Source organism: Epinephelus lanceolatus, chromosome 22 (assembly GCF_041903045.1).
Source record: "Epinephelus lanceolatus isolate andai-2023 chromosome 22, ASM4190304v1, whole genome shotgun sequence".
NCBI lineage: Eukaryota > Metazoa > Chordata > Actinopteri > Perciformes > Serranidae > Epinephelus > Epinephelus lanceolatus.
The window spans coordinates 13,959,869-13,984,232 of record NC_135755.1 but is presented as its reverse complement, the minus strand read 5'-3'; the positions used below and the strand labels follow the sequence as shown (position 1 = coordinate 13,984,232).

Sequence of the window (24,364 nt, the reverse complement as noted above, 5' to 3'; positions counted from 1 at the left end):
ACTATTATTTCTATGTCACTAGTCACTTGAAACAAATTTAGGACGATAGGAGACAGGTTGAAATAAACCGAAATTTCCCTTTTAACAAAGATGCATCAGGAGCCATTGCTCATACTCCCTCATTTTTATGGATGGTATTGTGGCAGTCCTGGTCCTGTAGTGTTGACTGTGTAAAGGAGTGAGACTCAGGGGTAGGCATTTAAGATGCAATCAATTTAAAGGCCCAGTGTGTGGGATTTGGGGAGATATATTGGCAGAAATTGAATATATTTATAATAAGTATGTTTTCTTTTGTGTATAATCACTTGAAAATAACAAACTTTGTGTTTGTTACAGTAGTCCAGAGCAGACAAACCAAATGCTGGTTCTATATGGGCAATTCACATATTTGTGTCAGTCATCATAGTCAGCAGTCCCTCTGCCTGGTCGTTTTTTTCTGGAGAGGAAGAGACCCTTGCAGATAATTTGGCTCCTGGTAAAAATCTCCTGAAGGAATCCTAACCAGGAGAAGTTTCAGCTGGTTGTAATCTGCATTCCTCTCCAGTAGATGCCACTTAATCCCCATAAACCTTACACACTGTTCCTTCAAAGGTTAAGTCGGAGGATTTAAGCCCGGTTTCCACCAAACACTTTTGGTAGGGTGGCTTTGGAACCATAAGTAACCCTTCAGACATGGTACCTAGACCCTAGTGTTTCCACCACTAACAGTGTTCTTAAATGTGGGCGGGGTTGTTGTCACTTACTGCTCCGTCCAGCACTCACTGTATTTCCTCATTAACGGTGAACGAGGCTGCACACTGATATTTTCTGCAGTGAGAGTCTCTCTTGAAATTAATGTATTTCAAATTTCAAATCATTACTAAAAGTATACGTCATCCAAGAGAGACAATAAAAAATAATGTAAAGGTCAAAGTTGTCACAGTGAAATGTAAGGTGTGCTGATGGATTCAAGTCGACAACTCACCTGTGTGGCAGAGAAAGTGAAAAAATGGGTCTGTCTGTAATTTTTATGTAAACTCTTAATGGTTGTTGATATATACCGGATGTGACAGTCCTAGTTTAGGAGTGATTTAGGAAAGTTCTCAGAGCAACTCTGAGCAAGGAAGGGACAGAAACTTTAACCTTAGTGAGGACAAGAGGTATGATGTATTCTTTTAACAGATGTGATTGGTTGTCAAAGACACGCCCTTTTGTGAGCCTGTAAGCTGTGGACACCCAGTGGAAATGAAATCAACTGCTGACTGTGAAAGTGTTGTCAGTGTTAGTGTGATCACTCTGATGATGGAAGGTTGAGACAGACACAAGTCATCACTGCTGCACTGTTGTGTTTTTCAAGTTTTCTGTCCTAGTATTGTGACCATTGTATTGCCTTGGGTGGGTAATGTGTGCGTATCCCACATGATATCAACCACACATATTATCCCTGCATGATCTCACCTGTAGCATTTACTCATTTACACACTGTCATCCAGAGTTTGAAGAATATTTCTCTGACCTCTTTGTGTTTCCACCATTTTCTCCTCTGCTTAAAAGTCCTCCTCCCTGCTCCTAACAGTTCTTCAACTTAGGAGCTCTTTTAAGGTCTAGGATGCTCTGTGAATAACTTATTTTACAAGGACCTAGTCTTAACTCTAAGGGGAATTTGTAAAAAAGGGTCACAATTGTAAGAATTTTCTTAGAATTTTGTCACTAGGAGCAACTCTTAGTGCTAGGAAGCTTTGAGATGTTGTTTTATTGTACTGTCAGTCACTATGCAGTGAACTTTTGAGTCTCGCAGTCTACATATTACATATTGACTCTTGCACTGATGATCTTATTATGATTTTTATACCTAATATTTATAATTATGATTTTATATAGTTGTTTTATTAACTTTTATTGTATATTGCTGCATTTGTTTGATTTTATGATTTATGGATACATTGCTGCTTGTTTTTTTTTAACCATCTTGTGTCTTGTAAGGTGTCCTTGAGTGCTTTGAAAGGCGCATATAAAGAAAATGCAAGAAATTCTTTATCTACAAAGTGAAAGTGCTTGAAAAAGTTCACTTTGGATTCACAATCGATTGAGAAACATTTTGTCACTGAATAAAATCACAGAAATCTTCATGCGTTTTTAAATTTTTATTGTCTTTATTCACAATTTCAAAGTATTTGGAAATCCAGTTTTTCTTTAAAATCAGTGCTGCAACATTTCGCTGGTTATATGTGGTTGATTGATAACATAGCAGTATGTTAAACATTTTTATCAAAGTATGATTCATGTTTAAAATTCTAAAAAGTTGGTTCATGTTTTAAATTCATCAAATCAGAGCTGATGTGTCTTTAAACGGAAAAAACATCATCAGAATCAAACAAAATAAAACGTTCTCTGATCACTATCACAACACATCAAAAGTCACCACAACCTCTCTGCTGGCTACAACATGTATGTACACAAGATTGGATATATATGATATTTTGTATGCCTCCGCACCATCAACAGCAGTAACCTGAGGCATTAATTTTAATTTTTCAGGTTGTCCATCTGTCCGCCTTCAGGGAATTTCTTTAAAATTGGCAAAAACATCCACAAGACATAAGTGACGACTGATTGGATTTTGGAGGCCAAAGGTCATTGTGACCTCGTAAAAAATGTTTTTGGTCATAACTCAAGAATTCATTCGCTAACTACGACAAAATTTCACACAGATGTCTGAAAGAATAAAACAAAAAAGTGATGACAGTTTATATCCAAAAGGTCAAAGGTCAGCTTCACTGTGACATCACAATGTTCTGCAAAAGGACTTACAGTATATTACTCAATGTCATATCTCAGGAACAGAAGGAGAGACGTTTGGTCAGATCCTGAATGTGAATATGAAAATACTGAAATGTGCATGCAGCACCTTTAAATAGCTCATAGGTCTACATCTTTCAGCATGATTCCTGCTCATGTTAGAAACTTTCTGCACATTCAAAACATATCTGTATTCTCTGAGAAAACTCTTTCTGCATTACCCTCCTCTCCTCCAGCCTGATGGCCTGATGCCTCATGTCTTTTCGTCTGCACATCATCCCCTTCAGTCTGTCCCATTTTCCTCTTCTTTGCATTATCAGTGTTCAGTTATCAGTTCTCCTCCACTTCTTTTAAACTCCACATTGTGTTGCTCCAAATCATTCAGCTCCTATTTTTGCAGTGCATTGTCCATCAGTGAAAAAATAAGTGAAAAAAAGGATTTAGCAATGATCAATGAATATTGCAGCTACAGCCTGAATGATTTCTTTATGTTTTGATTTAAAGGTGCTGTATGTAAGAATGTGGCCAAATGTACCAGGACACTGCTAATGCTGCTTGCCGTGCTGCTGTAGCTCAGTCGTAACTGTAACTGATGCTGAGACTCTACTGACTGTGTGACTGGTAGACGGCGGTGGGTGGCGCAACAGGCCAAAACACAAATTCAAAACATAAACATGATTTGCAGACTGCAAAAAAATTTTTTAGATGAAAATATTCTGGCTGTACTATTGTTGTTGGTGAGATCAGTATGTTATATGAACATTATTCCTTAGTCTCTGTGACATATTAGGAGGATTTTATGACTATTTGCTTTAGATTTCTTACATATAGCTCCTTTAATCTTACCTCTGTACATGAGCAGATATGCAGTCTGGGACCTGGTGAACAATAATCTAAAGTTACTGTTTGCATAGAACAACAAAAATATGACAAAACCAAGTCAACACTTCTGGAAAATGTAATAAATCTCATTCACTATTGATAATATTTAACGTACTTGTAAGGTGAGGTTTCTGCAAATGGCTGTCGTTTAACCTGCATCATTGAAAGAATGAACACTGTCAACAAATTAGCATTTCATTTCAAATCTTTCTGTTGGTTTGTTTTGAGTGTGTACAGCCCTAATGGAGTAGAGGAAGTAAAGTCCCCCTCACCTTGCTGACGTGAGCGTCATTAAACTCATACCAGGTTTTGTCCTCACTGCACAGGATGGTGGCTGTGTAATGTCCTCCTGTTAGACTGCCGTTGTGATGCACCATCCCATACAGTTTGTACTCCTTGTCCTGCAATGAAAAACACAGTCAGGAACATGGAAAGCAAACATAAGGAGCAACATTTAGATATAAATTACACATAAAAATTACTGCCTTTCTCTGTAACGTTCGTGGCACGTCCACACAGCGGTGTGATTTGAAATATGACATGGTCCTGTAGTCAAAGTCAAATCTCTTGAAGAGTAGAGTCAGAATCTGAGGATATTTCACCATCTCACATCCCTAAATAACACAAGAAAGATTATGAAACAATAAAATGATATGATTGATACGATCTCACTACAATGTTTTTATGTGATTCCAGTATTACGTTTGGCCTATTTGTGTTTTCATTTTAAGGTCAAAACTCACACTAGTTGCTTCTGTTTTCTCTTCACATTCGTTGCAGTACACCATGTTGTCTCCACTGAATGATTTCTGCTGGAAAATCCTTTCAAAGCTTCTTTCCTGTAAAAACACAAAAGAGTCCAGATTAGATTAGTGTGCTCACATTACATAAAAATACTACAGTAGAACTCTTTTGTTGTGTTTGGCTGCTTACCACGCTGTAGGTTGTATCGTGGGTATCCTGCAGTGACAGTGGAAGAGTCCAGAATGGATTCGTCTCTTCATTGATGCTGTGGCCTTTGGAGCACTCAGTTGTGTGTGTCAGCTCTCCTTGGAAAACCTTAGCATGAAAATCTCTGTCATCACACAGCATCCTGATTAGTTCACCTGTAAATAACATAGATTCTTTAAGTGCTCACCTCAGAGGCTCGTCGGCTGATCTTATTTAAAATCATCTCCAGGCATTCAGGGGCATCACGTTGTTCATGAACTGTAAATATGATACATTAAATTGAATCTATTGATTTCATCAAAGCATCTCACTAACTTTACCACTGATACGTGACTTCCTTAGTGATAAGCTCTTTGTATGTTCATTACTCTCCATCTTACCATTTGTAATCCCAAATGCTGCTGTGATAGTTTCTGTTGTACATGTCTTTCTCTTCAGTTCTTCAAAGATTTGTTTCAGCTGCTGATCTGTTTGTGAATCATGATCCAACCTTTAGGGAGAGAGCAGTTGCTCAGTGAATACTGACCACAGTATATACTGCCCATTATAACATATTTACTGATGAAGTTTTGTATATTGAAATATCCATATAAACCCAAAAGCATGACCTGCTGTTAATATTTTATACAATGTTTTTTTTTAATTGCTTTCCAAGAATATGCGCTACAGATGAAAGCAGCTGTTTCAAACCTGTCATGGATCTCTGTTGTCATGACGAGAACTTGCAGGACACTGTTGAGGTAACATGTGGCACCCTGATTATGCAGACCATGAGGAAGTCTGTGTGGCTGAGCACCTTACAAGGAAAGAAGAACACAGTGTCATTACACCATCTTTATTAATCTATTATTAATCAGTCTTTAATTGATACCTTATTATTGGGAAAAAACCCTTGATATTCAATAGCGTATAATATCATTTTTATGTGGCTCATCAAAGTGCTGTCCTACAGACACACATAAACATATCAAACAGCCACATGTTTGGTTTCCAGACATGTTATTACAGGTTGTTGAAGCAAAATATAAGCCTATCAGTATAATTTATTTACATTTTAACTGATAATTTAATTTAGTTTTAGCACTTTTTACATTAGAGCCTAGATTTTTTTTTCCTCCAACATTTAAAGGAGCATCATTTTCTTTCATTTCATGAAATTCTTCCAACTTGTCACACATGATTTTTTGTGTGACGCATCATCATGAAAAGACCTCCAAGCCCTCAGGTGCGACATACAGGAAGCAGAGAAAAGAGGAGGCGGAGGTCCCAGTATCAAAGTATGTTATCTTTTATAACATTAAAAAATGCCGTTTGACTACGAGCTACGATCGCTGCCAAGGATTGAGTTAAGCTGCTGAGCTGGTTTATTGCTGTTTGTATCTGGTTAGTCTCGCTCACCAGACCTTTCTCAAGAAAAGAAAGGTCTGGCTGGGCCGACTCTCACTTTGAGATTGGAGAAAAAAAAACGCCCCGGCTGCTTGTATTTCTTTCAACCAATCACAATCGTTCTGGGCGGTGCCACAGCAACGGTGCGCTTGCAAAAATATTGCCAGGGGGAAACAGGTTTTGATGTAACACGCCCACAAAAACATCACCTACAGGACACGAACCATGGCAGAAAAATGGCTACATCCCCGCAAGATCAAACACCGCAAAAGTTAGTAAAGGACGTGTTGAAAACTGCAACCGGAGGTGGTAGGGCGGGACTTCAGCAGGTGGCTCATTCCGCCCAGTGAGAGGCTGATCTATGCAGCGAACTTCCGCCCACTCAGACTAGTATCTGGTTAACTACTGGCTGCTTAGTGCTCCTCCTCTTACTGAGCACATTAGATACTGTGCTGAAATCTGATAACAAATAGGGACAACTGTAAAACTAATGTGTGACTATATAATTGTAGTGCAACCTCTTTTATTCTAGTAATGCATAATCACAACTAGATAATAATTGATGTTATGTTGAACACATCACTGGTGCAAGTAGTAGTCTGTCTGCTGCAGCTACATGTTTTGCTTGTACTGTACAGTCAGAGGTAAATCTACTCTACATCTGTCCAGATGCACTGAGAAAATATTTGAACAAGAAGCCCCGAGAAGCTGCTGCAGAAGTCGTGAGGTAGTGAGGTGGTGTGCTGAATCCAGCCGTGCTGCTGCTTGTTGCCTGACTTGTACTACAACTGTATTCAAACATACAGTACATCCATTCTGTTACACCACTGCTTTAAGTCTGTTATGTCATTCTGCTTCATATAAAGTAGGCACTGTACAAATAGACTTTATTTTATTTGACCTACATTTACTGTAATTAGTAACAAGGTTAAACTGGAACATTCAACAGTATTAATAATAACATTATAATAATAATATTAATAACAACAAAATTAATGATAAAAATGACAACATAGCAGAGTATCAGAGACCACAAATAATTGGCTAAACTTACATTCTTCAGCGAGTGGAGGAGATGTCAGAGAAGGCCCCTCTGCAGCAGCTTCTCTGGGCTTCTTTTTCTCAGTGCATCTGGACAGATGTAGAGTAGATTTACCTCTGACTGTACAGTACAAGCAAAACATGTAGCTGCAGCAGACAGACTACTACTTCACTGGTGCAGTGATGTGTTCAACATAACATCAATTATCTAGTTGTGATTATGCATTAATAAAATAAAAGAGGTTGCACTACAATTACATAGTCACACATTAGTTTTACAGTTGTCCCTATTCATTATCCAATTTCAGCACAATATCTAATGTGCTAAGGGAGGAGCACTAAGCAGCCAGTAGTTCACCAGATACAAACAGCAATAAACCAGCCCAGCAGCTTAACTCAATCCTTGGCAGCGATCACATTATCTACAGTAGCATTATTAGACAACTTTGCTTTATTTCAACTTCGCAAGCTGCTAGCTCGTAGTCAAACGGCATTTTTTAATGTTATAAAAGATGACATACTTCGATACTGGGACCTCCGCCTCCTCTTTCCTCCGCTTCCTGTATGTCACACCTGAGTCTTTTCATGATGATAACACAATAATTTGATGAATAATGACCTCTTGTTGTCTGTCAGTCACAACCCCTACCTACCTGAGATGCGCACAGATAACTCGTCCCATCCCCCTCTCCCACAGTGACGTGACTGAGCACGGTGTGGGACAGGTTCAGGGCCAAATAATGACAAACAACAGGGGGGTTGTTGTTGTTGTTGTTGTTTACTTTTTCTTTATTTGTTATTTTTTTCAAGACAGAGTATGAGGAAAGGGCGCCAGTCGGGGCTGCAAATTATTATTAGTATTTATTTTATTTTATGTATTCTATTTTATTTTATATTTTTGAGGGCTTGCAGCTGCGCTCCCGCCAGCATGTGGTGCCCTAGGCGACCGCCTATATGGTCTATGCCAAGAGCCGGCCCTGGACTTAAATTTGCATCTCATATGTTACATTTCAGAGAAGTGAGCAATACTTACCATAACCCCACAAAAAGGTAGAAACGCTCTGCAATCTCCTCCTTAGTGCAGCACCTGATTATAAACAAAAATAATTTACTGTCAGAAACTTGGAAACATATTTGGCTGAATGAAATATGAGAGGTGAACATTAAAATTACTAAGTGATCAAAAGTCTATGGTATATATTCTATAGTATATATTTATATGTCAGCATTTTCACTTCTATATTTATCAAACCATCAATGAGCTGTCTCACATCAAACCTCAGTGTTTAATCTCACGTAATACATTTCAGAGAAGTGAGCAATACTTACCATAACCCCACAAAAAGGTAGAAACGCTTCGCAATCTCCTCCATAGTGCAGCACCTGATTATAAATAAAAATAATTTACTGTCAGAAACTTGGAAACATATATTTGGCTGAATGAAATATGAGAGGTGAACATTAAATTTACTAAGTGATCAAAAGTCTATGGTATATATTCTATAGTATATATTTATGTATCATGTCAGCATTTTCACTTCTATATTTATCAAACCATCAATGAGCTCTGTCTCACATCAAACCTCAGTGTTTAATCTCACATAATACATTTCAGAGAAGTGAGCAGTACTTACAGAACTTCCAAATTGCATTTTTCATAAAGACAAATGGTCTTGGTATTTGTCTTATTATTATTTTCAGCAGGTGCAGCATCTGGATATAATCAAAAATAATTTACTGTCAAAAATCTGGAAACCTATTTGGCTGAATGAAATTTTAAGGGTGAACATTAAAATTACTAAGTGATCAAAAGTCTTATAAATGTAGAATTCTTTTTTAGTGGATGTTTAACATTAGGTCGAAAGGCATGGTGTTTTAATGAGCAAAACTAATTTCAACAAAAAACAATATATCTCTATCTGTCTCTCTATCTCTATTTCTATCTGTCTCTCTATCTCTATCTGTCTGTCTCTCTCTGTCTCTCTCTATTTCTCTGTCTCTCGCTCTCTCTCTCTCTATCTATCTATCTATCTGTCTGTCTATCTATCTATCTGTCTCTATCTGTTTGTCTATCTCTATCTCTCTGTCTCTCACTCTCTCTCTATCTATCTATCTATCTATCTATCTATCTATCTATCTATCTGTTTGTCTATCTCTATCTATCTATCTATCTATCTATCTATCTATCTATCTATCTATCTAAATCTATCTGTCTCTATCTGTCTCTCTATCTCTATCTCTATCTGTAAATCTATCTGTCTCTATCTGTCTCTCTATCTCTATCTATCTCTATCTGTCTCTATATGTCTCTCTATCTCTATCTGTATCTGTATCTCTATCTGTCTCTATATGTCTCTATCTCTATCTGTCTCTATATGTCTCTCTATTTCTCTCTGTCTATCTCTATATATGTCTCTATATGTCTCTCTATCTCTATCTGTATCTGTATCTCTATCTGTCTCTATCTGTCTATCTCTATATCTGTCTCTATCTGTCTCTATCTGTCTCTGTCTCTGTCTCTCTCTCTCTCTCTCTCTCTCTCTCTCTCCCTCTCTCTCTCTCTATTGGCCAGTCTCAATCGGAATGACAGCTTGCAAAGCTTTTTTTCTTCTTCTTTTGGTTGGCGGATTGCAAACAATTTAAAGCTGCATACCGCCACCTACTGTACAAGAGTGTGCAACATCATGTCATTTAGCCTGTTTCTTAAATTCTACTCATCAGCCTAGTGCACTTGCAAAGCAACATGGGAGTTCTGTAGTTCACAGGGAATTCAGTGCGGGAGCTGTGGCGGAAATCAATTCTGAAACCGAAGTTTTTCGGGCTCCAGTTTCCAAAAAAAAAATCATCCACACGAGTGGTGTGATTAAAAAAATATGATATTTACACAAAACTCACTACCAAGTGATGTAATACACATGCCAAAGTGGTAGGTGGCGATGTAACGTCTAACGGAAAGGTCATTTGAACCAGTCAGAGTCAATACCAGAATAGGCAAGTGCGGAAAATAAAAACAACCCGATCCACAAAAACAGCACGACCTAATTCAACAGCAGAGGTGCCTGAACCGACCCGGCCAGATTCAGAACCTCTGTTGGCAGGCCCGTCGCTGCTTTCGTGGTAGTGTAGTTGGGGTAGCTAGCAACAGGAGCAGCCTCCTTTGTTGGTCGTTAGGTCGAGCAGCTGGATATGCCGTCCAAAGAGAGCAGATAGCATGCTCACAAATAAAGTAGTCAATCAATCAATCAATTTTATTTATAAAGCCCAATATCACAAATCGCAATTTGCCTCAGAGGGCTTTACAACATACAACATCCCTCTGTCCTTATGACCCTCACAGCGGATAAGGAAAAACTCCCCAAAAAAACCCTTTAACAGGGAAAAAAACAGTAGAAACCTCAGGAAGAGCAACTGAGGAGGGATCCCTCTTCCAGGATGGACAGACGTGCAATAGATGTCGTACAGAACAGATCAGCATAATAAATTAACAGTAATCCGTATGACACAATGTGTGTGTGTGTGTGTGTGTGTGTGTGAGTGTGTGAGACAGAGAGAGACAGAGAGAGAGAGATGCAGGTAATGACAGTAGCTTACAACAACATTAATGAAAGTAATAATATTATAGTGATAGTTCTGGCTACTGTGGTACAATATGTTGAAAGTATGTATTAATATCTGGCAGTATACATGTGTGACAATAATCATATGTGTCACAGTCCCTGTCTCTCATTCCCCTCCTGTCACTCTGCTGCAGTGATTTTCCACTCTCCCTCCCTCTGCTCCACTCTACCTGCCAGCCACGCCCACCTTATCAGCCCAACTCTGCTCACCTGCCTACACAGCTGCAGCTCATCATAATCAGCCCTGCATATAAGCCTCTCCAGCACTCTCACTTGTTGCCAGATTGTTCTTCAGCGTCATGCGAGATTTTCCAGCATTCATCTCCTGTCTGATCTCCCGGTGCCGACTCTGCCTGTTCCCGACCTGCTCTCCTCGTCTGCCTCCCAGTAAACTCACCTGCCTTCTGTCCCTGACCTCGTGCTCTGCCTCAGCGTTTCTGGTATCTGACTGCTCGGCTGGTAACGACTCCTCCGCCTGGCCTCGTCTATCCTCCTGCCTGCTCCCCATCGGTGCTTCTGCCTTTGCGGACTGCTCATCTGGCTACGACCCCCCCGCCTGCCTCCGACCACTCCTCTGCTCTCTCCCCGTTGACACCTCCGCACGTGCAGCCGGCTCTTCGGGCCACGGAGCTTCCTCCTCGTCATCATCGGCTGAAGTAAGCTACTTCTCTTCCCCTCACACCAAAAGAGAACTGAACTGTTTGGAGCCGGGGGCTAAGGAGCTTCCCCTCGGTTCCACGGCCGACTCCGGCCGCGTCTCTTCCCCTCGTCTGAGCCCCAGAGACTGTGTGAGGGCTTTCAGCCCGAAGAACGAACTTTATTCTGTGTTTATTCTATCTGCTCCGTACCTTGTTTGCTGTGGTGAAAATAAAGGTCATTACCAACTGTTCCTGAGCGCCTGTGTACTGCATTTGGGTCCATACCACACCCGTTTCAATATGTGTATAATAACAGTAGTATGACTAAGGATAACAGCAGCAGCAGGAGGCATCTGGCAGGACCACGGCAGCAGCACAACCACACACGTCACGCTGTCCAGGCACCGCTGCGATATGAGTTAATCTGAGAGACAGTGGAGCACAAAGGCTCCTGGTAGGAGGCTACCTGATAATAGAGAGTTACAGTAATCCAGCCTAGAGGTAACAATTTTTCTGCATCTTTTCGGGTCAGGATAGGCCTAATTTTCGCAGTATTACACAGATGAAAAAATGCAGTCCGTGAGGTTTGTTTTAAATGAGAATTAAAAGACAAATCTTGATCAAATGTTACTCCGAGGTTTCTTACGGTAGTGCTAGAGGCCAGAGCAATGCCATCTAGAGAAACTATGTCATCAGATAAAGAGTCTCTGAGTTGTTTGGGGCCAAGAACAATAACTTCAGTTTTGTCTGAATTTAACATCAGGAAATTGGTGCTCATCCAGGTTTTTATGTCTTTAAGGCAGTTATGGAGTTTAGTTAAATGATTACTTTCTTCTGGCTTCATCGATAAATACAACTGAGTATCATCCGCATAACAATGGAAATTTATAGAGTGTTTTCTAATGATGTTGCCTAAAGGAAGCATATACAGAATAAATAGGATTGGTCCGAACACAGAACCTTGCGGAACTCCAAAACAAACTTTAGTACGTAAGGATGATTCATTATGAACGTCAACAAACTGAAAACGGTCAGATAAATAAGATTTAAACCAGCTTAGTGCAGAACCTTTTAGGCCAATTAAGTGATCCAGTCTCTGCAGTAGAATTTGATGGTCAGTTGTGTCAAACACTGCACTAAGATCTAATAAAACAAGTACAGAGACAAGTCCTTTGTCTAAAGCAATCAGAAGGTCATTTGTAATTTTAACTAGTGCTGTCTCAGTACTATGATGCACTCTAAATCCTGACTGAAATTCCTCAAATAAATTATTATCATGGAGAAAATCAAACAGCTGGTCTGCGACTACTTTCTCAAGGATCTTTGACAGAAAGGGAAGATTAGATATTGGTCTATAGTTGGCTAACACCTCTGGATCCAGGGTGGGCTTTTTTAGTAGAGGTTTAATTAAAAGGTAGTGTGACATATAGGGTATTTATGTGTATCTGCTCACTCTGTAGTGACCCTTCGCCTATCCAAAAAAAGGCCACCACAACGGATGTCGTGTGAGGTAATTTGTGACGCGTGCAATGCAATCACAGACGATATTTCCAATGTTCCAATATTGATTTATTACTTTGATTCAGTTCAGGTACAGCCATTTGTCACACATAAACCAAAAATAAGCGAACAAAATAACTCGACTGTCGCCTCCACAGCGCCTGGTGCATGCAGCACGGTCAAAAAACTTTTCGTCTCCCCACAGCAACACCTGTGTGTGGTTACACCGTGATTATATAAACTCTGGCGCTTCCCAATTGCCAGTACCACTACTCCCTCAAGTGGTGGGAGTGTAACAAAAAATACAAATACACATTTAATACAAATGGCTCTCACACACTCAATTGTGACATTATTTTATGCATATATCGATTTTGTATCTTTACAGATACCATACAGATACCCCCCATTCAATTTAAAGCATAACTGATTTGAGTAAAGGCACGAGAGCAAATCTGGGTGAATAATCGGTTGGTTCTTCAGTTGGCAGTTACACCTAGAGTGAAGCTACTGAAGACCAGCAAAATCACTGTTTGTTTTCATTTATTCTTTCAGGTGGGTAAATGTCACCTAAGCACCTTCAGATTTTATCAGTAGTGTACCCTTAATAGATAATTTGTTTATATAGTTTGTATTGTGCTTCGTGATATTGTTTGAGGGAACTGTAACGTAAGGTAACTGCATACGAGTGGATGCAACCATCACTAATGCTAGCGTAGTTCCTCAGGGATTTAAGCTGTTATTACTTTCATTTTGACACTCTAACCTGTGACATCACATTAGCTAAGGTTGTAAGGACTGTAACTGTTGGCAGCTGTTGTTGAATTTGTTTAAATATGTTGAATTATATTTTTATGGGTCATTGTTTGTCGGACGATTGAGCTAAGCTAACTGATGCTAACGTCAGCTGTCACTTGTTGTCATAGCAACGGTAAACATTCACATAGGGGCTAGAGTGCAGAATCAAGCTTCATTGTAAATATAGTTAAGATACATTGTATTTAACACAGAATGTGGGATTTTAGTAGTTGGTAAACTTTTAGGAAAGAGCTATTTACCATTACTCTGACGTCAAACAATGGAGACAGGTAATGAAATACTGCGGTTATCCTATCTACACGCAGCCGCTGGCACCGGACTCTTCCAAAAACTTCACCCTGGACTCCGGTTTCAAAGAAACGCGGTTTCGGGGCCCCAGAAGTGTGGTTGCGTGTGACCAAACAGCCACATTGCATAGAATAATACACGGTTTCAGAAGTACACGGGTCCGTGTAGATTAGGCCTAATAATAGCAAGAACTGGTGCATGTAGATTGCTTTAGCCAGGGCAGAACTATTCGACAGCATAACGGTCAGTACCGTCGATGCCCCGGGGTGTAGCAGTAATGCCGACTGTCGAGCGTTTCCAGTGGGAGAGAGGGAATCGTGGGTGTAGCCCGCTCTGTATGTATGGAGCCACGTCAAACCCACCAATAGAAACTCTTCTCTCATCCATCAGCGTAGGCCCCGCCCATTAAGTGCAGTTGAACTTGTAAGCAAAACTTTAACTTGCAAGCAAAGAGGACTGATTTATAAGCAAAATGATCATACGTTTTTACTTACAAACTTGATTTTTGATTGCAGTTCAAGAAATATGCTGTCAAAACAGTTTTATATGATTGCAACAAAAAGACACAAAAATACCCCCATGGAAAGACAGATGCTGAAGGTCTGAAGCAAAAAGATAGAACAGAAAAGGAGAAGAACCAGGAAGTGAGTTCTAAAAAAAACACAGGGAGAAAAAGAGCATGTAGAAGAAGTCCAGGAAAACAGTGAAGGTGAGAAAGGGAATGAAGGAGGAGAGGAAGTGGTTGAAGTTAATGAAGACAGTGAGGGTGAGGAGTGGATGATGCTCAGTTTGAACCTGAGACACAGAGCAGAGAAGCATGTGATAGTGATGTGAATACTCAGAGAGATGGCAGTTCTACTGTAAAACAAGTACGTGAAGTGGCAGATAGAGGAAGAGAGGCTGGAGCAGAAGAAGAGCTGACAGGAGGTGTTGAGATGGGGGGGAGGAGGAAGACTTTTTATTTTATATATTTTGGTGGAGATTTTAATTGTACTGTAGACAGCAAGATAGACAGGAACCACGCTGAGCCTCATGCAGTCTCTTGCAGTTGTTTGCGTCATGAGTTGTGTGATGTGTGGAGAGGTTTTCATAATGCACAGAGACAATATACATGGACACATGTAAGAGAGGTCTCTGTCTATGGCCAAGCTTGATCGGTTGTATTGTTTTAAACATCATTTTAATGTTTTTAAAGATTGTTGTATTTCCCTGTTGGTTTTTCTGATCATTCACTGGTAAGAGCGACTGTTTTTATTAAATGTGTCAAACCTAAAAGTGCCTACTGGCATTTTAATACAGTGTTGTTAGAAGATAAATGTTTTAGAGAAGCTTTTGTCCTTTTTTGAAAAAATCATCAGAATTTGAAATCTGAGTATACGTCGTTGCAGCAGTGGTGGAATGTTGGAAAGGTCCAAATAAAACAATTCTGTCAACAATACACTGTGAATGTCACCAAAACCTTACGAAGTTCGATAAAAAACCTGGAGTCTGAAGTGGAGGCACTCCAAGAGTTAGCTGAAACCAAAAGAGACTGTCAGCATACTGAGAAACTTGTTGAGAAAAAAAAAATCTGTTTTAATCAACCTGTTAGGTATTTCAGCTAAGGGGGCTCTGGTTCGGTCCCGTTTTCACCTGAAATGGACGTCACGTCACAATTTTCCTTTGGTCTGGAGCGTAAGAATGGACAGAAGAGGTTCATTCTCAGTTCTGACACTCGACAACTGCTGACTGACCATGGTGAGATTCGAAGGTATGCTGTCAGTTTTTACGGTAACTTGTTTCAAAGTGAATATAGGGAGGAGCGAGCAGTGTCTGAGAGTTTTTACGATGGTCTCCCTCAGGTTGAGCAGCAAAGTAATGTTAAGTCGGAAGCAGCTCAGTCCTCAGTTGAACTTTACCCTGCTCTGCAGAGTATGCAGAGTGGGAAAGCTCCCGGGATTGATGGTTGATCGTGCTGACACACTTGAAAGAGTGCGTGAACGGCTTAAGGAGTTCCAGAGAGAGGAAGTACAATCCACTTAACAATATTATGTTTAAACGTTAACCAGACAGTACTCAGGTGCTGAAGATTGATGTCAAATGGTAAATAAGTGGATACAACCTATTTTTACTAGAGTACCATATCCAATTGGTGTAATTTTCACCACCAATAATTTGTTTAACCTATGTGTGTTTTACTTAACAAGATAACGGTTCACTACAGACTTTTCTTTCAATGACGTAGAAATTAAGACACTCTATCTCAGTGCATAGGGCTAGGATTACCTTCAGGCCCCACCTAGTGGTGGGTTACTGTCCACTAGGGATGGGAATTGATAGGATTTTATTGATATCAATGCCATTATTGATTCTGCTTATCGATCCGATTCTTTATCAATTCCCTTATCGATTCCTCCTGTGAGTTAATGATATCACCTCCTGTTGTTTGTAACCCAAGACATCTGCTTTCATAACGTTTTATTATGAACCTTAAAGCCATGGTCTAGTTTGATGAGAAAGATTTGAAAAAAAGCACGCTGTCCAACCACACATAAACACTAACAGCAGCTTTCACAGTCATAAGCCAGCATTGGCATACAGTTATCTATGTCACAACAACAGCCACAATGAGTGTCATTAATGTTACTGCTAGCTGGTGATCTAGAGATAAATCCCAGCCCACAGCCTGAGTGTGTCAACACCACGCAGCTAGTGCAGCTAACTCAGGTGAGGCAGCTAACGCAGCTAGCCTAGCATATCATAACAATGAATGGCGTGCAAATCAACTCAACTGCCCTCATCTTACCATCCTTGGTGTTCCCATGAAATCCGACAACAGCGTCCTGGCCACTGTCTACCTGGTGCGGGGACACGCCGAGACTCCACAGTTGCTAGCAGCTCCAGAGAGGCTAACAACAGTGTGAAGTGATGCCATGGCTTTGACTGCTTCTGTCCCTCCGCCATTACGTCTTCTTTGTTGTTGAACATGCTGCTGTCTGACGAGCATAGATCCGGCGTAATGAAAAGAATTGATAAGGGAATCGTTAAGCATAAAGGCTAATGATGTCGATGAATTGAACCAGTTGGAACCGGTTCTTAACAGGAACCGGTTCTCGATTCCCATCCCTACTGTCCACTGAGCAAAGGCTTAGTGGGTCAAAGTGTGACCACAACAGTGGAAGTCTTTTTTGTTTTTCATGTTTTTTATAGGTTTTTGGTAAGTTCTTTCTCTTTAGTAATGATGATATTACAAGTTGTTGTTCCCACACAAAAGTTGCCAACCTCAGTGAAGACATAATGAAGGAGTTGTGTATTGTGATTATAAAGTAGTGTAAATGTCAGCGGGCTCACTAATCCAATTAAAAGTAACAAAATAATGACTAAAATGAAGAGGGAGAAAAAACAAATTAGATTTTTCCATTTTTCCACTTATCTCAAAACAAACATGAAATATTGAAGAAATTTGAATCCGCTGAAAAAGGCACAAAACAGAAAAGTTTTCTCATCTGCCTCCACTCCACTCCGTGCTGTGTGCCGGCTATGTGTGATCTACTGTGCAGTCGGCAGAGACCCTGCCCCCACTAAACACCCAATCACTATTTAGTATGCAAATGAGCCAAGATGCATCGGCGTCAGGTTTCTCAGTCCTCAGTCAGTACGTTTACATGCACAGCTTAATCGAGCTATGCTCAAAATTCGATTTTGGCGTCTAATCGGACTTCTGTCCTTGTCCCAGTTTACATGCAACTGAGAAAATTGAATTACTGACGGGAACGTGTCCTCCTCCTCAACACTAGGTGGCGATATGCGTCGTTTCAGCAGGTTAATATGGCCCCCTTTCCGGTTGACCTATTACGTCACTTAATAATAAACAACTGGAGTCAGGCAGCAGACCGGCATTTTCCAACAACAGCAAGATGGATAATCGTACAGCTTTGTTCATCTCGTACGTAATGTACGCGTTACTGATTGTGCAGATAAGGTGCACGCTATCCCTCGTGGTCATGGTGATTTCGAGAGGCAGACAAGAACGCCGTATGCTGTTGGAGGGCTACAACAATAGCATGTCTTGTCTGTTCTGGGGTCATACGCCAGCGCGGTGGATGTGGAGCATGCGCACATGCATTGTCTAGTTTAACTCAGATGAAGGCGTATACATGACAGAGAGAATGGAATTCCAATCGCATTATCTGGGTGTCTTAATCGGAGTTGGAGAACTCCAATATTAGTCGGAGTAACGTGTTTACATGCACTTCAGTTGTCCAGTTATAGTCGGGTTAAGGCAATAATTCATTTTTTTCAAGTGTCATGTAAATGTAGGCCTACTGATTGAGGCAGAATGCAGCAGTAAAGTGAAGCTCCGTTAAACTTGTCGTAGCGTCTTGTGTCGTAAAATACTAAATATATAGTTAATATATATAGCATATAGTTATAATATAATGTAGTTATAGTGAGTGAGCGAGCAACCGCCCGCCCACAAAGTATGTTCACGAATAGATTACTTTCTTATATATAATACTGACAGACACAGAGTGCAAGAATGCACCATTGGTCCCATGGATGTCTCAGACCATTCATCAATTTACTTAATTCTTCATTTTGACAGCAAACCTAGGAAAACAAGTTTGAGACTAAATACAAGCTTGCTTAATAATAACATGGTTATTGCGCAAATTAAAGCTGAAATTAAGACATATATAGAACTTCATGATAATGGCGAGGTGGACCCAACTATGCTTTGGGATGCATTAAAAGCTGTCATTATGGGAAAAAAATCATCGGCATCAGCTCTGTAATAGGAAGGCAAAAGAACATAAACTTAAAACATTAGAACAGAAACTTGAATATTTAGAGAGAGGCCATAAAGAATGTTGGGATTCACAGGACCACAGATGATTTGTCATTTGTTAAAATCCAAACTGGACATGTGAAGGCTTTTCTTCTCTGCATGCTCTCTGTTCTTCAAACAAAGACAGCTATTTGACACTTGTCTCCACAGGAGGTCACCTCACACCTCCTAGTGAGACCAGTCGTCAAGCTTGATTGGACAGTACTGTTACAGTAACATGCCCCTCTGTGATGTCACCAGCAAAACTCTAAGATAAGTCCCACGTTAGCCCCTTTTCCACCAACATTTCCAGGAACTTTCATTACCAGAAATTTGTTTACCTGGGTAAAATAATTCCTGGTAATCTGTGTGGTTTGCGTTTCCACCGCACCTCCAAGTTCTGGAAAATGTATTCAAATTAGCGTGATGATGTAGATGATTTGGCGTGTGTCCTGTATTTGGCTCCGCCAGCTTGGCTGGCTACATGCTGGTGTAGAGAGTTGGGGCTGTTTGTCTCAGCCAGCAGCTATGTTTAAAAGTATTTTAAGATAAGTGTCAAACTACATTAGTCTATATACAGACAGCTGTCATCTGAGCTTATTAGTAACAATTTTCTATCAGCTGAACTAACGTGCTGTCCTTGTGTAACGTCAGTGTGTTGGTGGATGAGAGACTGTGGACAGAGCATATTGAATATCGCTGTCTACATGTTTACATGTTCAGGCTTGCTGAACACATGTATTGATTAAGTATTGGCTTCTTACTCCCTAAGGGTTAATGTCACTTACAGTAACGAGTGTAGCTGCCGTCAACTCGAGTCATTTTCCAGTTATCTTCACTTTGTTTCCACTGCGGCTGCTCGACTGTTCAGCGGTTACCATGTCGTGTAGGCGTGTGTGTGGATGTGAAGGAGTTCAGCGCCGGCACAAAAGAGCCGATACCGTTAGCACTTATCTGTACTACGGTCTTTGATAATTTAGTCCCGGGGCTAATTTAGTTCCAGGTTTCGGTACCCATCCTTTATCAAAACAGAAACATGGAGTGGAGCTTGTAGAAATGAAATAAAGTTTGCAGTGGCTGCCTGTGCCAGGAAGTGCGGAACGCTGCGTGTGTGTTCCACCGACCGGCATTCCTCGGCAAACAGCCCCGCCCCTCAAGAATTACTGGTAATCTGAAAAGTCCTACCCCCCTACTAGGTACTTTTTTCAGGGAAAGTTTGGGGTTGAGGGAAAGTTTTTTCCCTGAATAATTTTGGTGGAAACGCTCTGAGGCTTTTCAAAAGCCCGGGTAAATGAGAAAAGTTCCTGCAGTGTTAAAGGGGTTATTCTCTCAGTCTCTCTTTTTCTGCTGGCCCTGGACCAGCCCAGATGCTCTCTTGCTTGTGAGATGCCGAGCAACTCACATCACCTCTGACAAATCCAGAGGTAGAACATACTCGGGCGGAACTTATGCGGAACGGACTCTGTGGAGGTCCGCAAGCCCTGTGCGCGCAAAGCACAAGGCCCGAACATACTCGGGTGTACTATAAGCGGAGCGGACTCCGCGAGGACTGTCCGCTGTCATTTGGGCTTCCACAGTCAAACGCACTTCCGCGTTGTAGTTTCCTGTAAAAATGTCCGTGAAAAATCCCCGCGATGTGAAAAATACATGCCGAGCAATCACTGGTGCGCGGAGCGGAGTCCGCTCGGTCGTAAAATCTGAGCTTTGTGTGCACAAGGCTTGCGGACGTCCGCTTTGAGTCCGCACGGACCTCCGCAGAGTCTGCACCGCGTACGTTCCACCCGAGTATGTTCGGGCCTTCAGATTTTACGACCGTGTGGACTCCGCTCCGCGCACCAGTGATTGCTTGGCATGTATTTTCACATCGGGGGATTTTTCACGGACATTTTTACAAGAAACTACAGCGCGGAAGTGCGCTCGACTATGAAAGCCCGAATGACTGCAGACATTCCTCGCGGAGTCAGCTCTGCTTATAGTAGGCCTACGCCCGAGTACGTTTGTTCACTTAGTCAAGGATAAAGTATCAGCGTAAGCACACACAGAGAGAGAGAGGGAAAAAACACGACTTGTCGACTCCTCCTGGGGGGTGTCGAGTTGTGTCACTGACGTCGACGCATCGACAAATCCACTTTTCTGTTCATGCTCTAGTTCACACACAGAACTTTTTCTTTATACTTTTAATAATTAAATAATTAATTTTAGTAATCGAAGAAGTGCCATATGGAAGAATCCTCCAGACCCCCCAACAGAGGTCTGGGCTTAGCCCCAAATGTCAGCAAATCCTAGGAACACCCCTGCGTACACCTGACCTGTGCAGAGCTGCTGCAATTGGATTTCTCTCTTGGCAAGGATGACTAAAGACAGCGAATGTTGAACTGTTGCAAACAGGCAATTAATTTATTACATATACTGATAAAAACAATTAATGTTTGTTCATTAACTGGCCACTGGCCTCCTGTCATTTTGCAAAAGTGGCTCTCAGGAAAAGGAAGTTGGGAATCCCTTGTTGAACCCCTGGTTTGTGGCATGCAGCCTGGTCCAGGAGGGGGCGCTATCTCGCCAATTAATTATACTCACTCCTCAACTGTATTCAACAGGTGACACCGCAGGAAACATTTAGATATTTAATAGAAAATTCAGCATCAAAAACAACTGAATGATTGTCCCAACAAGAAGTAATGCAGTTAAACAGAAGCAAAACAGTGTCGAGTTAGTTTTTTAATTTGATTTTTAATGTTAGATTTGATTATAATTTCGTTAATGTTTCCGTGCTCGTGCCACTTTAACATACGAGTCCTTCCTTTGTTCATAATATGATTTTTTTATACATTTGGTTCTCGGTTGGATCTCTGTCTGAATTAGTTTTCCTTTAATCTCCGTGCTTTCTTTAACCTCATCAGACCCTCTACTGTCCGTGAACTACATATTCCACAGTAGCCTTAGTTGTTCTTCACATAGCTGCTGCCTGCATCATTTGGACAAGCACTGACAGTAGTGTCGCAAAGGAATCAGTCTCAGAAATTACTTGACGGCATATTAAGGTGGCCCTGGTTTATTGTAAGGAACCTCGCTGCAAGGCATAAGGCAGCACTGAATCTTCCTTTTTTAATTTTATTTAATTTTTATTTAGTCTTGTTCTTGTTTTTTTACCTGCTGACAAATACATTTAGCAGTTCCTACTTCTCACACTTTCTGTTAGCTCAGTATTTCTCACAAAAAAAATTAAAAAAACATTGTAGATAGTAGATTGTAGTTACGATTCATATCAGTCACACAGTAGATGGCTCTTTGACAGGACAAAGAGTTGCCAGGCGGTGGTGTCACTGCTCCACCACATTGGCTCCTTCTATGAACAGGTGTTCCCTAACATGATATGTCATCCCTGAATTAACATAAAGAATATACATATTTAATATAATTAACACATGCCACCACTTGCTCCCTCCCGGAACATTATTATCGGTGTCCATAAGCCCAAAGACATCTTACAGACAACACCCTTAAGGAAACTCAGGACAGGACAGGCAAGTGTTTATGCAACAACTTAAACAATAGACTATAAACTGTTGCGTGTTAATCATTGAACACATAGCCTATACACCGCACTCACACTGCCAGCCGAATACTCATTCAAGCACCGGCCAGTAGACACATAGTCAAGATTTCAAATATTCAATAAATAAAGCCACTGAATAACTGATTGAAATGTGCAAATATGCAATGGGAAAATGTTCTGTGCAAATCCTGCCAGTAAAGTGCATCTATCGGTAACTAGCCCACGGTGCCACGTGCTGTTATTGATTGATTCAAGTTGTTCATATAAAGTGCATTAATCCAAACACACAGCTGTGCATTTACATCCTGCATTTACAAGGCAAAAGTATCAGTCACTAGTAGGGAAGTGCTCTTTGTTACTGAATCGAGTGCTCCTCAGATGTGTTAGTTCAGGTATAAATCATCAAGATTTAATTGACTAATTAGATTTTGTAAAGAAAAAACAACTTGCGTCACTCCGGGCAACTTATCATGTGATTTCACAGAAAAGAGTAGAAAAAAGAGTAGGTTACCTCGCACCGCACAGGTATCTGTCAGTAGGCTCGTTCGAGATGAACTGCGGCTGGCCTGGAAAGTAGACGAGAGCAGACGGCTGCAGCAGGGGGCGGTGACATATAGGGTGCGTCCCAAGTCCAATAGTATCCACCTGCAGCCCCGGAGCAGAAGCCCCTGGCTTGCCGGAAGTGCCCCTGTCATGACGGAAGTGACTTCTCTCTTTTTTTTTTAAACAACTTTTTTAAGTAAAATTGCATAGCGTCTATGAATTGATGAATTGTCCATTTATTTTACCTTTTATTTAATCATACAAGTCAACTTTGTTTTTTGTTGTTTGTTTTTGACCACATCGCGACGTTCGAACCATCAATAAAAGAAGCTGCGCTCAGTGGGCGCTCCTTCTATATTAATATTCATATGCTTCGTTAACTACGACCTGTATTCATTTAGGTCGGACCTTTCAAACTACAAATATTTCACCATTCAATGTGAGAAATCAATGCTAACATTCAAAAATAGCTGACTGTTACCCTATTTCGTGTGTAAGTGTGCACAATGAAGAGACAAAAGTCAATTTGACAAACTTTATTTTCGAATTTCCACAAACAATATCTGATGGCCAGTGCGCTTCTCCTGGCAGCCTGCAAGACACAGAAAAGACAATGAGCACGTAACGCCAAGAAACAAATCCCAACTTCACCACTGTTTTTTTTTTGTTTAGCATTTCAGCTGTCTTTTAGCCAGATTGAAGGCTTTGGGTCCGTCACTCTGCTTCATTTAGTGTTGTAACGGCCTGACTACACGGTGTCGGCCCACCCGGCCTTACTCTGAAGCGTCACGTGAAGCAACGTCCATTCGACGGTGGCACCGCTGGATCTGCTCCGTAAAAGCAGCCAGCCTGGCGTTACTATGGGTGCATCCCAAATCTCATTAATTACAGAACGGTCTGTAGCCCTGCTATTCCACTGTCACTGTGATGAGCATCATTATCATTATTATTATCATCATCATTATCACTATTATTAAATCCACTCGCCATCATTCAACAAGTCAGCTGCTGAGTGAATAAGACATCAGACCTGTCAGTCTGCCTCAATCAATTCAATTTTATTTATAAAGCCCAATATCACAAATCACAATTTGCCTCACAGGGCTTTACAGCATACCACATCCCTCTGTCCTTAGGACCCTCACAGCTGATGAGGAAAAACTGCCCAAAAAAACCCTTTAACGCGGAAAAACGGTAGAAACCTCAGGAAGAGCAACTGAGGAGGGATCCCTCTTCCAGGACGGACAGACGTGCAATAGATGTCGTACAGAACAGATCAACATGATAAATTAACAGTAATCCACATGACACAATGAGACCGAAAGAGAGAGAGACAGAGAGAGAGATGCAGGTAATGACAGTATCTTACACAACAACATTAATGAAAGTAATAATATTAATTAGTATTAATATTAATAGGCTAATTAATATTACCTACAAGCTATTAAACATTATTCCACTCACATGACATGCAGGACAATTAATGATGGGCAAATATGTTGGTGTGTGTGTGTGTGTGTGTGTGTGTGTGTGTGTGTGCGCGCGCGCGCCTAGTGTT

At 40.8% G+C, this 24,364-nt stretch overlaps 1 protein-coding gene across 3 annotated transcripts; it reads right to left on the bottom strand.

Annotated features, from left to right (window-relative positions):
• Positions 1 to 2,108: 2,108 nt before the first annotated feature.
• On the bottom strand, positions 2,109 to 22,973 carry LOC117246442 (ubiquitin carboxyl-terminal hydrolase 47-like). Of its 3 annotated transcripts, XM_078164336.1 has the most exons (14): positions 22,775 to 22,886; positions 8,673 to 8,751; positions 8,368 to 8,421; positions 8,072 to 8,125; positions 5,302 to 5,407; positions 4,992 to 5,101; positions 4,799 to 4,869; positions 4,594 to 4,719; positions 4,404 to 4,499; positions 4,146 to 4,274; positions 3,933 to 4,061; positions 3,776 to 3,813; positions 3,625 to 3,656; positions 2,109 to 3,166 (listed from the first exon to the last, which is right to left on the bottom strand). In XM_078164336.1, the coding sequence occupies exons 2-14, from the start codon at positions 8,749 to 8,751 to the stop codon at positions 3,156 to 3,158; spliced, it is 1,035 nt and encodes a 344-aa protein (XP_078020462.1). In that variant the 5' UTR covers positions 22,775 to 22,886; the 3' UTR covers positions 2,109 to 3,155. The 3 variants fall into 3 exon arrangements, with proteins under 3 accessions (XP_078020462.1, XP_078020460.1, XP_078020461.1); XM_078164334.1 differs by lacking the exon at positions 8,673 to 8,751 and having other exon boundaries at positions 22,775 to 22,973; XM_078164335.1 differs by lacking the exons at positions 4,799 to 4,869; positions 8,673 to 8,751 and having other exon boundaries at positions 4,594 to 4,766; positions 22,775 to 22,973.
• Positions 22,974 to 24,364: the final 1,391 nt, after the last annotated feature.

Bases quoted from the DNA above. Each gene is read 5' to 3' on its own strand.
- LOC117246442 (XM_078164334.1), bottom strand. From the start codon at position 22,958: ATGACAGGGGCACTTCCGGCAAGCCAGGGGCTTCTGCTCCGGGGCTGC. The intron at 5,102-5,301 runs GTTTGAAACAGC...CTCTCCCTAAAG, and splicing joins ACAACAGAGATCCATGACAG to GTTGGATCATGATTCACAAA. The intron at 3,814-3,932 runs GTGAGGGGGACT...TCAATGATGCAG, and splicing joins ATGACGCTCACGTCAGCAAG to GTTAAACGACAGCCATTTGC.